Source organism: Hyperolius riggenbachi, chromosome 11, assembly GCF_040937935.1.
Source record: "Hyperolius riggenbachi isolate aHypRig1 chromosome 11, aHypRig1.pri, whole genome shotgun sequence".
In the NCBI taxonomy this organism is placed as follows: Eukaryota; Metazoa; Chordata; class Amphibia; order Anura; family Hyperoliidae; genus Hyperolius; species Hyperolius riggenbachi.
The window spans coordinates 168,930,273-168,944,552 of NC_090656.1; the positions used below are offsets into that span (position 1 = coordinate 168,930,273).

Genomic DNA, 14,280 nt, shown 5'->3' on the forward strand with positions numbered 1-14,280 from the left:
AGTGGGGCACAGAGGCTGGTTGTGCACACTATCACCAGCCTCTGTTGCCCTATGGTGTGCCTCCATGTCCCCCCTGCGATCTGCTGTCCCCTCCGCCGTGCTAGCGACACACACCGTGTCGCTAGCACAATGTTTACCTATGCGGTGTCTGTCAGCGCCGCTTCCCCGCCTCCTCTGTATCGGCGCTACCCGCCCGCGTCCCTTCCCTCCAATCAGCTTGTCGCTAGCACAGCGGAGGGGACAGCGGATCGCAGGGGGGTCCTGGGGGCACACCAGAGGACAACAGAGGCTGGTGATAGTGTGCACAACCAGCCTCTGTGCCCCTCTAATATAATTAAATCCCACCTCGGGTTTTCTTTAATCCATGCCATGCGCTGATGATGATCAACCAGTCTGAAACAGTCTGTATGCATGTTGGATTAGCATGGATCTGTATCATTAAGAAGCTGACACATCATTGCATTCCAGCAGTTCATATGTCTGCGTTTAGCTTTTGGGGACAATACAGGGATGATTTGCATATGCAGCAGTGCTGCACTGTGGGACACCTCATATGCTCGCTCCAACCTGAATAATCGCAAATACCTTCTGTTTTAAAGAGACTCTGAAGCGACAATAAAAATTGCTTCTTAACTTATAATCAACATGGGCATGTCTGCCTCTGCTAAGACGCCGCTATCCAGTGGCTGAACGAGGGGTCTTTACCCCCCAAATCCCCCCTGCAAAATCCACGACCAACTTGGTCGTAGATTTTGCTGCTCATGGAGGCAGGGCTAATGGCTGTAGCTGTGCCTCCATGCGCGTCTATCAGCCGGCAGATCTCCGCTTCTCCCCGCCCCTCTCAGTAGAGGGAGAGGGGCAGGGGAGAGGCGACGATCAGCGCTGATAGACGCGCTGAGGGGCAGGGCTGCGGCCATTAGCCCTGCCTCAACAGGAAGCACTGCCCGGGAACAGCGGAGCACTCCCCGTTCAGCCGCGAGATAGCGGCGTTTTAGCAGTGGCAGACATGCCCATGTTGATTATAAGGTAAAAAGCGATTTTTAATGTCGCTTCAGAGTGTCTTTAAGAAGGCAGAATTATGTATGACATAGCATTTTTAGTAAGAGGGCTTTTTGGTCCTTTTAGCCCCTTACACACTCCTAGGAGTTCTGGTTCACCATGAGCTTGCTGGGCAATCTGCAGCCTTGTACCTGTGTGTGTGTGCTAAACAAAAACAGAAAGCAATTAGCATCACCTGTGAAAGATCAAAATTATTTCAAATGGCCACTGTTATGAAAAATTTGATCCAGAATAAAATGCACTATAAAAGTTTTTTTTTCTTCTTATGTTGCTGTCACTTGCAATAGGTAGTAAAAATCTGACCAGTTTTGAAGTAGTCCATTTCCTCTTAGGGGATTCTCTGGGTTTTCTTTATTTTCAAAAGCACTTACTGAACAGCAGTTGCTTAGTCCAACTGCCAAAACAGTGTGCAAATGAGTTGGGAGGCTGACTGGTATATTTGTATAGATCTTTTAGGGCCCTTTTACACTTAAAGGGGAAGTAAGAGGTATACGGAGGCTGCCATATTTATTTCCTTTTAATCAATACCAGTTGCCTGGCAGCCCTGCTGGTCTATTTCTCTGCAGTAGTATCTGAATAACACCAGAAACAAGCATGCTGCTAGTCTTGTCAGATCTGACTTTAAAGTCAGAAACACCTGATCTGCTGCATGCTTGTTCAGGGGCTATGGCTAATAGTATTAGAGGCAGAGGATCAGCAGGGCTGCCAGGCAACTGGTATTGCTTAAAAGGAAATAAACATGGCAGCCTCCATATACTTCTCTCTTCAGTTGTCCTTTAATGCATTTTAATGGGTTTCATTTAAAACGGAACTGAAGAACTATAAAAATCTAAGTGTTTCACTTACCTGGGGCTTCTGCCAGGCCCTTGCAGCCTTCCTGTCCCACGCTGGTCCTCCACGATCATTGTTCTTTCCCCTCTAGCTAGTTTCGTTACCGTCGACAACTGTGCCTGCGCCCCCCCGGGCCATGCGCAGCTTTCTTCGCATTCCTGTCTGCTAAAGCATCCTGCGCTATAAGGGCAGGAAGCTATAGTGTATTTTTTTCAGGAAGAAATATACATCTTTATATTTGTGTGTATTTATAATCTTAAACTATATTGGGATAGTGGTCCTTTTAGTTATGCCCTCTAAAACTTTCCATTTTGTAATGAATCTACAGAGATTTGATCATTTATCTATATTACCTACTTTTCTTAAATGACACCTGAACTGAGAGGGATATGGAGGCTGCATTATGTATTTCCATTTGAACAATACCAGTTGCCTGGCTGTTCTGCTGTTCATCTGCCTCTAATACTTTTAGCCATAGATTCTGAACAACATGCAGATCAGATGTTTCTTAATGAAGTCTGACTAGATTTGCTGTATGCTTCTTTCAGGTGTATTATCCAGACACTATTGCAACCTAAGAGATATAGTATTGTTTAAAGTGGACCGGAACTCAGAATTGCCTTTCTGCTCTATAAGATAAATAACAGCATAATAACATTTAATGGAAACATCAGGCAAAAAAAACCGTAAAATCAGCTTTACTCACCTGGGGCTTTCTCCTGCCCCTTGCAGCCGACTGTCCCACGCTGATCGCGCCACTGTCAATCATGGCCACGTTGTCCGTGGCGTACTGAACAGGCGCAGAACTATGCGCCTGCGCAGTACGTCACGGACAACGTGGCCATTATTGACAGCGTCGCTTCACGCAGCCATAGTAAGGACAACCTCGAGGATGTCCTGAACAGCGTGTGGGGAGCCCGGGACAGCGGCTGGAGAAAGACCCAGGTGAGTAAAGCTGATTTTATGTTTTTTTGCCTGATGTTTCCTTTAAAAAAACATTTCTTTGTTCCAGCTGTTTCAAATTCTGAAATAAATCTGCAGTGTCTACTGCCTGCTTTTATGGAAGCAAACATAGGGTTAACATCCTGCATTTACAAATTAGCTGCTCTGCTGAGGCAGCAGATATTCCTGAGTTGACACAACTGAAAGTTCATGTTACAGTTTTAATTAGTCACAGATGAGGGGGAATTAGACATGCTTAACTCTCTAAATACATACATGGTGCATTTCTCCCTGTTTTCCTTTTGTCTTGTGCAAGAGTTCAGGTCCACTTTAAGGGCTGGAACCCACAAGAGCGTTTTTTTGAGCATTTTGGCAGCGCTGCGATACGCTAGCGTTTTGCCAAAACGCTCAGCTGATGTTAATGGATAGGGCAACTTCCACAGGAGCGTTTGCGTTTCCCAGAAACGCAAACGCAGGACCTGCAGCATTTTGGGAGCGTTAGTGCTTCATGTAAAGTATTGAAACGCAAGCAGAAACTCTCAGCAAAACCTAAACTGAGCGGTTTTGCTAGCGTTTTCACAGGACCAATCAGGATAAAAACACAAAACGCTACACAACCGCTGAGCAAAAAAATACACTGTTGCAAAACGCGACCGAAAACGCGCATGAATCCGCTTGCAAACCGCCCAGACAAAACGCTAGCGGTTGCGTTTTGCGTTTGCGGATTTCAGTGGGTTCCAGGCCTTAAAGGAAATAAAAATGATAGCCTCCCTAATGCTCCTGAGTTACATCCTGCTTTGATGCTTCTGTCCCACTGACTGCTGCTGCTATTAACTATTTGTATAACCACTACTAAACAAATGATTATATTTGTATTTGTTCCTTCAGCCTTTAGACCATAGTGTCCAGAAATGTAATGGCTCCAGCTTAGGAACAGACGGGTGTCAGAGCATTCCAGTAAGTTCAGTTAATTAAACTAATAAATCTTTTAAATGCTTTACAGATTTATAGAGCTGTTACTGTTGTCAAAGCTATTGTAGATGCGATGCTAGTGACAATTTGTAATTTGCATGTACTTGTTTGCTCTAGCTGGCAACAAAAGATGACATAGGAATTTAGGGGATAGTGTGAGGCATACCAAACCTGTCTTCTAGGCATAAAGACAGTGTATGTTTTATAAGTAACTTTGCAAAAACGAATTAAAAAAATGGCAGGACCTGAAATGGGCCAGCAATAAGCTAATTTTTACTAAGTCAGAGGAGAAGCTTCTGTGTTACAGCTGTGCTAATTGTAAGCAACAAACTGCTTTATATTCGGTTTACATCTGTGGCTGACTGGACTGGATACAAAGGAAAAATGGTTGGGGAAGAGGGGAGGGGCATGGGGGGGATTTGTTTCTTACATCAATAACATTACTTTCAGGCTGGGGACCGCACTGCACTGCCAAAAACAGGCCTTCGGGGATTACCACGTTAGTATGCGGTAATCCCCATCTGGCAGCCTGCCAAGCAGGAAGTGAAGCTCACTTCCTGTGGCCAAGTGATCACGTGCGCTGAAGTGTAAAACTTGCGGCGAGCTTTTAAAAAAAAAAAAATCTCTCACCATAGACTTACATGACTTCCGGTCCACTGCAGGAGCCGTATAGTAACTTGGGTATGCACTTAATTACATAGGTTACTTCCGGTGCAGCGCACCGCAGGCAGTGTGAAGTACCCCATACACTTACATTGCCCTAGCGGTACGCTGAGGTAAAATACTGCACCGCGCCAGTGTGAAAAGGCTCTCAAAAACACAGGAAGGAAAAATAAGTGCATGGAGAATAAGGAATTGAAAGACAGGTTTTTGTTGCATGTTGTGCCACATAGTGATGGTCATGTCTAGGAGAACTCAAGGAGAAGCGTGTGATTTGTTTAATCAGCTGATAGGTTTGCAAAGCTCTGATTTGCTGTCATCACATCCTGTTTCAGCACATGATCATGACTAGCAAATCGGAGACTTACATATCTATCACCTGACCAAACTGATTACATGCTTCTCTATGAGTTCTTGTAGACATGTCCATCACTAGTGCCAGACTGTATTTTCTCTTAAAGACTGAAGAAAGTGTTTAGAAGTGCTTTCTCCCTTTAAAGGGATACTGTAGGGGGGTTGGGGAAAAATTAGTTGAACTTACCCAGGGCTTCTAATGGTCCCCCGCAGACATCCTGTACCCACACAGCCACTCACCGATGCTCCGGCCCCGCCTCCAGTTCGCTTCTGGAATTTCAGACTTTAAAGTCTGAAAACCACTGCGCCTGCGCAGCTGCATCCTCGCTCCCACTGATGTCACCAGGAGAGTATTGCACAAGTCCAGTATGGTCTTTGGTCTGCGCAGTACACTCCTGGTGCCATCAGCGGGAGCGAGGACACGGCAATGCAGGCGTAGTGGTTTTCAGACTTTAAAGTCAGAAATTCCAGAAGTGAACTGGAGGCGGGGCCGGAGCATCGGTGAGTGGCTGCGCGGGCACAGGATGTCTGCGGGGGATTGTTAGAAGCCCCGGGTAACTTCAACTCATTTTCCCCCGACCCCCCCTACAGTATCCCTTTAACTTGTGTTGAAATTCACACCATTAGAATTATAAAATGAATACTAGGAACCTCAGGCAGTATGACTTTTCCTGTTTTATAAATAACCATGAGTCAAACAGAAATAGTAATAAATAGAAAAGTAGCAATTTGATTGTTATTTGTAAATAGGTTTTTTATTTCCATGTCACAAGGCAACTTTGTCACACTTGAAGCTCGATATTATAATTAGTCACAGCAAGAAATCTCTAGGTCCCGTGGACAGTGTTGCCAGAGCCGGGACAAGGTCCTCCAGCACCCAAGGCTGAGACACCAAAGTGCGCCCCTCCACCCCTCCCACCCCAGCTGTCACACACTGATTGCTATTACACTAAGAGGGCCACAGGGCCCACAACCTCCCCAACACCTTAATATATAGTTATCTGGCTTGCAGTCACTGCCATGTATCCCATTTTCTTATTTATTTCTGCTTCAAACACAATTAGGAATGACAGCTGAATGAATTGTGCGCCCCCTCCTACACTGCGCCCTGAGGCTGGAGCCTCTCCAGCCTATGCCTCGGCCCGGCCCTGAGTGTTGCTCATAGTTTTTGTTTTTTTTTCAAATTTTAATTCCAACCAGAAAAAAAATCAAGCTTGTCAATAAGGAGTAAATCATTTTTTATGGTTCAAGAGAATCTGTCTAACCTAGGGAGTAGGAAGCCTCTCGATCCTAATGAGGCTTCCCCCGTCCTCTTCACCCTCCGGGATCCATCACTTGCAGTCCACGAACAGCGGCCATTTAAATATTTACCTTCCGTGCTCCTGCGCAGATGCAGTAACCGCTTTCCAATGGGCCCGAGCCTGATCGGGTCCGTTCTACTGTGCAGGCGACTTGTGCCTACGCAGTAAAGTGTACCCGATCAGGCTCGGCTATTCCCGTCAGAGCCCATCGGAAAGCCGCTACTGCGCCTGCGCAGGAGCGTGGCAGGTAAATATTTAAATGGTCGCTTTTCGGGGACTGCCAGCGCTGAATCCCAGAGGGTGAAGAGGATGAGGGAAGGTTCATTAGGATCTGAAGGCTTCCCCCTACCGAGGTAGGTACCCCCCAGGGGCTGGTTTTGTTGTTTTTTTTTACAGATTTTCTTTTAAGCCATATAACGGAGTGTTAGGAAAAGTACTGCTACCAAAATGGCGTGCATACCCTATAGAGAGGAAGCAGCTCTACTGAGCGCATGCGGTGTGCCATATTGTGCCTGATCTCAGTGCCACTATAGCTGCAATGCTATAGCAGGCAATAGCCGGACCCAGAATGACGCGTTTACGTGGATCCCAAGTTTCTACGACTCAAAGGGGGAATAGTATTTATCGCTGCAGGGAATTTCAGCTGCAGCAAGGTAAGCCATCACTTCATCTCACCCTGCGCCCAATTGCCCAGCAGCGTTATAATACATATGTACGCTCCTAGATATATCAACCAGCCAAAGTATTCTCACCAATAGTCAGCTGAAGGAAGTTTAAAAAAAGCCTCCTGATGATCCAGTCAGGTTGCATAACATTCTGGAGTATGTTTCAGGCTATTTTCACACATACTGCGTAGTGTCGCATCACTCCGTTGCAGTGGTCATTAGTCTCTATGAGACTGGCCACACTACCCACGGTGCAGCGCAATGTAGCTAAGTAGTTTACGATGACGCAGAGATGACGCAGACTCTGCAGTGCATTGCTGAGCGATAACAAGTGGCAGGCATTTGCATTGTAATCTACGGTATGTTGTGCCTCACATGCACCGATCGGGCGAAAAACAGTAACGTCTTCCTGTGCAGCAGGCAGCATGTCACTGTTTGGGGGGTGGACTTATGCATATTACCCTGCTAAGACCCCGCTGGAGGGGCCTAACGCTAAGACCCCTGTAGTGGTGCCCAACCTTAAGACCCCCCTGATGATGCCTAACTTTAAGACCCCCCCTAATGTTGCTTATCCCTAAGACCCCTCTGGTCTAACGCTAAGCCCCCCCCAGTGGTGCCCAACCTTAAGACCCCCCTGGTGGGGTCTAACCCTAAGACCCCTCTTTTGGTGCCTAACCCTAGGACCCCCCAGGTGGTGACTAACCCAAATCACCCCCTACTGCCTATGCTTAACACTAAACCCCCTCCTTCCCCCCAATAAGTTTAGGACACTGCCACTAATTAGGAATTTTGGTGCCCGCTATAGCTGCTAAATGGCTTCATCCTTTTTTAATTTGTGATGTTTTTAAATGATTTGCACAGCACAAGCTTATACATGTATGACCTGCTATTCCTACAAGAATGAATGCTCATTTATGCCCTGGTTTATGCTTATTATTTGTGTCATCAATCTGATCATCTTTTATTTATTTTTTATTTTTCTTTCATTTTAGTATTATATATACTGCTGTATTTTGGCATTTATTGCATGCTCAGTATTCCTGAGAATGAGCTTTGAGCTGAAGATGCTTCTCCTGTCTCCTGCCTTCATTGTGTATAATGTCATCATCTTCCATACCCATGCAGACTTGTTCGAACGTCCACCTGCAAGCAAGTATGAGCTTTTTTTTTGTTTTGTTTTTGTAAACTTATAGCATTCAAATCCGTAAATATTAGACACACATAATAAACCGTTTATTCACAGAGTTGAGAATACTAAGTTTATAACATGCCATATAACATGGCACAGGGAAGTTGGGTCTCTGATGAGGGTGATCCAGTTAGGGTTCTTTCACACCAGAGGACTTTTTTGGCGTTTTAACGCCACAGCCGAAGTTGGCGTTTTCCAAGGTAAAATGAAAGTCCATAGACTTTCATTTTACCTTTCACATCTAACTCGGCGTTTTGGAGCGTTGCGTTTCAACGCTCCCAGGAGCTTTTTCAGGGCTGTTTACAGCCGAAGTTGGCTGTTGGCGTTTCAATGATAGTCAATGGAAAACGCCAACTTCAGCGTTTTCAAAGCGTTTTACAGCTGACTTGTTCACTTATTTTGATAGAAGAAAAAAAAAGGACGTTTTCATATGAGCTGTAGAACGCTTTGAAAACGCTTTGAAAACGCTATGTATTGGCGTTAAGCAAAAGGCTGAGTTTCAGCCTTTTCTACCGCAGCCTCTAGTGTGAAAGAGCCCTTAGGGCCCTTTCACACCAGAGGGATTTTTCGGCGTTTTTAACGCCACGGCCGAAGTTGGCGTTTTGCTAGGTAAAAGAAAGTCCATAGACTTTCATTTTACCTTTCACATCTAACTCGGCGTTTTGGAGTGTTGCGTTTCAACGCTCCCAGGAGCTTTTTCAGGGCTGTTTACAGCCGAAGTTGGCTGTTGGCGTTTCAATGATAGTCAATGGAAAACGCCAACTTCAGCGTTTTCAAAGCCTTTTCAAAGCGTTTTACAGCTATCTTGTTCACTTATTTTTATAGAAGAAAAAAAAAAGGAAGTTTTCTTCATGGGCTGGAAAAATTCAAAACGCTTTGAAAACGCTTTGAAAACGCTATGTATTGGCGTTAAGCAAAAGGCTGACTTTCAGCCTTTTCTACCGCAGCCTCTAGTGTGAAAGAGCCCTTATGACTCTCTGGGGCACACAAGAGTCTTGTTTTAGAGCAAAAGTGTCATTTTATGTGGCTTTTATAGAGCTTTAAAGAGAACCCGAGGCGGGTATTTTAAATCTTAAGTGAACACAGAGGCATGTCCTGTGCATAATCACATGCCTCTGTGTCTCTCTATTGCCGCCTCTAGTCCCCCCCCCCCCCCCCCCCGGGGTCTGCTAGGCCCCCCTCAGGTTCGCTTTAAATATGCACGATAATAGGTAGTAAAAGAAAGGAGGAAATTTAGAGCAACCAGCCTGTGCTGAATACAGTATGTGCTCACAGCAGATTGGAAGTTGCATGGTAAAACTCTCTGGCGCTTGTACAAGCAGTGGCATAGCAATAGGGGGTGCAGAGGTAGCAACCGCACTGGGGCCCTTGGGCCAGAGGGCCCCCTCTCTCAATCACAGTATTAGCTTTCTATTGGTCCTGTGCTAGTAATAATCACTTCTACAGATGCTTTATATTGTTGTAATCATTAACAAACTGTTCCACATCTCCTTCCTGCACCTCTCACACTGTGGCTGTCTGGCGGGTTTTGGTGCACCTTATCAATTGTTATGTATAGAGTGTTTGGGGGGCCCATGTAAAACTTGCACCAGGGTCCATAGCTTCTTAGCTACGCCACTGTGTACAAGAGGGATCTGGCATTTTTTATGGAGATAGGGGGCTGTAGCCAATATATATATATATATATATATATATATATATATATATATATATATATATACACACAGACACACACACACACACACACACACACACACACACACACACACACAGACACACACGCAGCACTACAAGTCCCAGGCACACGGCACACACACACACACACACACACACACACACACACACACATATACATGCATTGAATTTTTTGCATTGTGCCCCCTCACCATCTATATTGTGATTGGTCATGTACAGGTAGGGAAAAGGTCTACATTTGTTGAGCATGCATAGCTTGCACTAAGAAGCATGGCATATTTATCATCCACTTGTCTGGACATCCAACAGTGCAATCTTAACTACCAGTTTGCTTTGTGCAAATTCATAGACTAAAGTATACAGCACAAGCTGGTGCACTCCATTTCATAAAGTCTTTTACTGCACATAATGGAACGCTGTCTTCCCAAACAGAGGAGCACACCAGTGATAGCATTGCTGGTTGAAACATTGTCAGTTTGAGATTGCTCAGGAAATGTTAAGGCTAGGTCCACACTTGTCTCCTGCGTCCTTGTAAACAATCTTTTTTTCTCTCCGTTTTGAGAGAAATTGCTTTTTTTTTGCAAGGACGTTTCCAATCTGTGGAAACGTCCCCAGCCCTGGCTGTGGGTGGGGGGCCACCATGCTGGAGGGGAGAGCAGGCAGGAAGGGGGCAGCAGTGGGGAGGGGGGTCGGTCCCCCCTTCCCTCACCTGGGTCCCTCCTTCCCCGCTCCCCCTCCAGCAAGTTTCAATACTTTAAAAGTCATTTGTAATCATATATAATGTAGCAGGTGGCGAGCGGGGAACTTACTTCCTTGCGCTCCACCGCTCGCCGCGTCACTTCCTGTAATGCCGTCCAATGAACATCAGAGGACAGCATTACAGGAAGTGACGCAACAGAGGTGGGATGCAAGGAAGTAAATTCCCTGCTCGCCGCCTGCTACATTATATTTATTTTAAATGTTTTTAAAATGTGAAACTAGCTAGAGGAGGAGCGGGGACGAGGGACCCAGGTGAGGCAGTTTGTAAAAGTGGGTAGAAAAGTAATAGCAAACTTATTGTGACTATTTACATGCAAGGGGCTTTTAGTATTTTAGTCAGAGCTGGATTAAGGCCAAATGGGGACCTAAGCAAACTAGCAGAATTGCCCCCCACCTCCAATTATAGCTCCCCCTCCAATTTTAGCTAATTAAGAAGTACAGTAAGAGCGGCATTGGACAATGGAGAAGACCAGACCAGCGACACACAGAGCTCTGGCGCCTGGAACTAGGAAGTGGTAAGTTGTTCCCCGCTTCGCTAAATTCTGGAGGGGGAGCGCAAAAGGGGGGCCCCGGTTGAGGGAGGGGGGGAGGCTTCCCCCCACTTCCCCGCCGCTCTGTGCCTGCCTGCTGTTCCCCCTTCCTGTGCTGTGCCGCCTCCTGTTCCTGGCTCAGTTCTGCAGTGCTGATGGAGCCCCTCAGACTCCGAATGGGGGCCCCAAGCTATTGCTTCTGTTGCCTGGTGGGTAATCCGGCCCTGATTTTAGTAATGAGTTGTGAAAACATCTGCTATGAGAAAACTCAGAAGAAAAGTTAATTTAATAAGAATGTTTTCAGTAAACTACGATAAAATTGCTGTGTGCACACAGCATGGCAACTATACCATAGTTTAGTGAATCAGCCAAATTGTTTCTTTTTCTAATTTCTTTTCACTGCTGTAAACATTTTCCATCCTTCCATAAAGCCTGATTACATTATTGACTGATGATAGTCACATTTTTGCAATGGGGCTTTTCATGATATATATTCCATCAATTGAAGGAATTAAAAAGCAATTTAATTCTAGTTTATTGTTATTATTGTTTTCTATTTGCAGTTCTACTGGCATAATGGAAAACCTGCAAAAGATGTCATGCTTCTCTCTGTCTCTGTTCTTCCTAACCTTAATTTTATTGGCAAGACAGGTGAGTAACAAATAATCACAACTGTAAACTGTTTCTATAGCCCAGTCAAATTGACCATATCATGTCTACTTGCTGTGTTACATTTAGGTCAGCTGAGAATTAGCCCATATCTATGTTCAATGCAGCTTACGTATTGGACTAACATACTTGATGAAATATAGGCAGTATAATGGGCAGTTTTTGAAAATGGTTGAACTGTGCAGATTTGAGAAAATCAAAAGTAAGGATGCTGCATATAGGTCAAAAATCAGTTCAGCTGAAAATGTTCTGAACAAGTCAAAATGTTCTGGTTTCAACAGAACTAGACGACAAAAAGAGAAAAACACAGGGACAAACTGGAGCCTGCTCTGGTGTATAATATTAGTAGTAGTTGAGGAAAATTCACAAAGGAGGGTTGCACAAAACAGACAACCGCTATATACACATGTGGGGAACCACCATCCCCATTCGGCCTCGAATCCAGATAGCGGTCTCTCTCCAAAAAAAGAAAACTTATACAAAAGAGCATAAAAAAATCAACTCTCCGACAATAGAGACAAATATAGGAGGTGCCCAAAGTGAGGTAAAAATATTGAAAACCATTTAAAAAAAAGGTAAACACCGGCCTTACCTTATAGAAGAAAATTACTTTTGTAGAGTTAGAATCTCTTTTATTGGAAAAAGAAGACTGCTTGTAGAGTTACAGTCCCTTTTATTGGCAAAAAAGCCAAGAAGGACAGACAATGTGTTTCGTGGTGGCACACCGCTTCCTCAGGTCAATAAAAAGTGTCCATTACTTCCATTGCTTTGTTGTTACTATGATCATTAAAAAGTGTGCCTCCTAAGAGAGCCGCATAAAAGCATACAACAGCATAAACATATTAAAAATCCTTATTAAATGTTTTGACACTCTAGTTAGCACTAGCCCTGCTGGGGTTTTTTTGGTTTGTTTGTTTTGCATTTCGGCTTCAGGGTAGTCAAATTTGCACGGTATATTGAAATTTTTTATATTTTTATATTCAGGTGGACTATTACTCCAGGTTAGACTGTTTATGGAAAGAAAAGTTCAGAAAAGAAGATGAAGAAATTGAAACTATGGAGAACCTGAACCGCCTCCTTTTAGAAAATGTTCTTCCAGCCCATGTGGCTGCATATTTCATTGTTGACAACAAAATGAATGAGGTATTAATTTAATGATCTAGTTCTCTTTTCAAAGCAGGCAATGTTGAAAGGCAATAAAACAGAATGATGTCTACTGTAAGATGCACACTTGCCGCTGCTATATAGCAGGCGGCTATTCATTTTTTGAGACTCTACGATCATGGTTTTGTTGTATTGTGACTTGCGATAGAATTACAATCACACGTGATATGCAAAATAAGCAGAACACTATCCATTTTTTTTACTGTAGAAAAAACCTTGAACACTGAAAACTTTAACATAAACATTAACCTTAACCATTTCTCTTACAAAGTCTTGACTTTTTACATGAACCTTATTTTGGCTTGAAATTGTACTGGTTAAAGGCTCTGCCTCTGACAAAAGAGACCAGGGTTCATTTCTCGGGTCTTCCAGTTCAATAATCTACCATCTATTTAGATAGGAGACCTTGGGCGAGGCTCTCCACCACTGCTTCTGCCTATAGAGCGGGCCCTAGGGGCTGCAGCTCTGGTGCTTTGAGTCTACCAAGAGAAAAGCACAATATAAATGTTCTGCGTCTTGTTTTGTCTAATTTTAACCTAAAACCTTTAATTGAGGTTTACCAGTAACTTTTTACCCAGACTATATTTAAAACACTGACTAAGCCTGATATGTCCTCCTAACTATACCTGGTAACCCTGAACAAACCAAAAGTTAAGATTCACAAAAAAGCCATGTACAGACCTGAAGCTTTTTCCAGAAGTTGTTGATCATTATTTCCGCCAATAGTTTTTAGACTGCCAGACAGTGAAAGTTCATGCATGACAGGATCAGGCAAGGGGCATTGACTGTACTATGGAGAGGAGAGGCAGGAAAGAGGCAGGAAGGATGTAAAATGTGCTTGTCGCACTCAGTGAGATACAGAATATGAGGAATGCCTGTAGAGAGATCAATATGACAAGTCGAAACCATCACTTTATCAGGTATTGATACTCTGATCTCTCAGTGTGTGTTTTTTGTGCACATAAAAACAATCCAAAATTAAGTTTAAAAATAACCTTTGTGTGTATAGAACCGAATCCAACAAAAGTTGCATATCCTTTTAACCCTTTAAGCTAGCATGGCTGGCCTTCCTGACCTCAAAGACAGAGGCGTCCCTTACACAGGCTGAGATTTTCTTTGGCACTGTATTTAGCCTGAGGAAGTGGGAACACTGGGCAAGAACCCACGAAACGCGTTGCCTAGTGCTTAATAAAATTTGTGAATCTTATATCCAAATTTGTCGTAATTTGAGGTAAGCCACCTCAACCTTTTCTTTTTTTAGCTGTTTTCACAGTTTTATAACCATTTGGGCGCCTCTTTCCCCCTTGTGTCTAGTACAAGGATGTTTACATACCTAGGGCTTCCTCCAGGCTCTTGAAATCCATTAGCTTCCTTCACGTCGGTCCGGTCTCCTCCACGGTGGAATCCCCGATCAAGCCGGGTGGATGGCGAGGGAGGGGTTGGACTACTGGGTGCTGGAGGAAGCCCCAGGTAATTATAAATCCTTGTGC

The 14,280-nt window shown here is 44.3% G+C and overlaps 1 protein-coding gene across 5 annotated transcripts in view; it reads left to right on the forward strand.

Moving 5' to 3' along the window:
• The window catches only part of ADCY7 (adenylate cyclase 7), a 257,372-nt gene that overhangs the window by 203,872 nt on the left and 39,220 nt on the right, over positions 1 to 14,280 (forward strand). For all 5 annotated transcript variants that reach the window (XM_068259628.1, XM_068259630.1, XM_068259629.1 and 2 more), the window contains 4 exons: positions 3,721 to 3,789; positions 7,777 to 7,937; positions 11,521 to 11,608; positions 12,611 to 12,769. In XM_068259628.1, coding sequence (XP_068115729.1) covers positions 3,721 to 3,789; positions 7,777 to 7,937; positions 11,521 to 11,608; positions 12,611 to 12,769 — 477 coding nt within the window. The remainder of the gene's footprint in view (positions 1 to 3,720; positions 3,790 to 7,776; positions 7,938 to 11,520; positions 11,609 to 12,610; positions 12,770 to 14,280) is intronic.